Source organism: Populus euphratica, unplaced genomic scaffold (assembly GCF_000495115.2).
Source record: "Populus euphratica unplaced genomic scaffold, PopEup_1.0 scaffold25.1, whole genome shotgun sequence".
Classification (NCBI taxonomy): Eukaryota; Viridiplantae; Streptophyta; class Magnoliopsida; order Malpighiales; family Salicaceae; genus Populus; species Populus euphratica.
The window spans coordinates 1,552,490-1,553,580 of NW_011499851.1; the positions used below are offsets into that span (position 1 = coordinate 1,552,490).

At 42.8% G+C, this 1,091-nt stretch overlaps 1 protein-coding gene across 1 annotated transcript in view; it reads right to left on the reverse strand.

The window, feature by feature from the left end:
* The window catches only part of LOC105121673 (disease resistance protein RPM1-like), a 1,115-nt gene continuing 24 nt past the window's right edge, over nt 1-1,091 (reverse strand). Inside the window, exons 1-2 of the mRNA XM_011020399.1 lie at nt 903-1,091; nt 1-822 (exon numbers count right to left, since the gene is read on the reverse strand). The exon at nt 903-1,091 is cut by the window's right edge and continues 24 nt beyond it. Of these exons, the coding sequence (XP_011018701.1) occupies nt 1-822; nt 903-1,091 (1,011 nt within the window). The remainder of the gene's footprint in view (nt 823-902) is intronic.

The window sequence follows — 1,091 nt, forward strand, 5'->3', positions numbered from 1 at the left end:
TCATGGTTTCCAATCAGGTTGCCTTTTCAAAAGAATGTTTGGTCTTGCATAATTGAAGTAGATTTCCCAATTGCCATTTTTCTGATAGGTGCAGTAAATCTCAGGCACATTTCCAACCTCATGATAATCTTCACCATCTCCATCCGGATGGAGCCTCCCGATGAAATCGTTGGGCACATCAAATGGAAGAATCTGCAATATTTTAATGAATTGGACAACCGGCTTTTGGAGAAAAGTCCTGGCCGCTCTCTGTGCAGTTCCATCAGGCCGTAGCCTCTTGACAAAATCATACGGCATGTCAAAAAAATCAAGTGTTTTGAGCTTAGCGAGGTGTTTGATTCCAGAGGGCACCTTCTGCAGTAGTTTACAACCCTGGACAACTAGCTTCTGGAGAGAAGGCAATGCTCCCTTCTGCATGGTTATAGATTTGAGCCGTTCTAATTTGTTTAGACCCAAAACCTTAAGCTTTCCGAATCCTTCATTACTGAAATGCAGTGCTTCGCCACTATAAACTTGTATAAATTCAAGGTGCACCAGATTAGGCAAATTCTGAAGAAATAGCAGCGGATCTTCACGTAAGCGACTCCATTTTAAAACCAACTTGACCAAACTATCAAGTGAGAGTATCCAGGCTGGTAACCTCTCTAAACGTCCTGTCAAGTATAGTCGCTGAAGAAATTGAGGAGGAGAAGATAAGTACTCCAGATCAATGACCTCGCTCTCTATTATTGAAGTAACAGACAATGCACGAAGGTTCGTCAGCTTATCAACGGAGGAACATAAATCCCTCCCATCTTCCTTCGGAACTTTAGAATGCCTAACCTTCTCAAATGAATCAATCTTCCCAGTTCTGACATAAGTTTCTGGCCTTGGTCTGCTTCTAGGAAGCAAAGCTTTTGTACTGAAAGCAGATTTCCTATCTGAGCTGGTGCCCTGAAACCGTGTTTGTTGCGAATTTGATCATCGGACTCGGTTTCATAGCTATACACTAGCAGGTGGCGAAGCTTTTGGAGCTTCAGAATGTCAACAGGCAACTCAGTGACTTGGGCATGTTTCAAATCCAAACTTTCCAGGTTCTGAAGCTTGCTAAT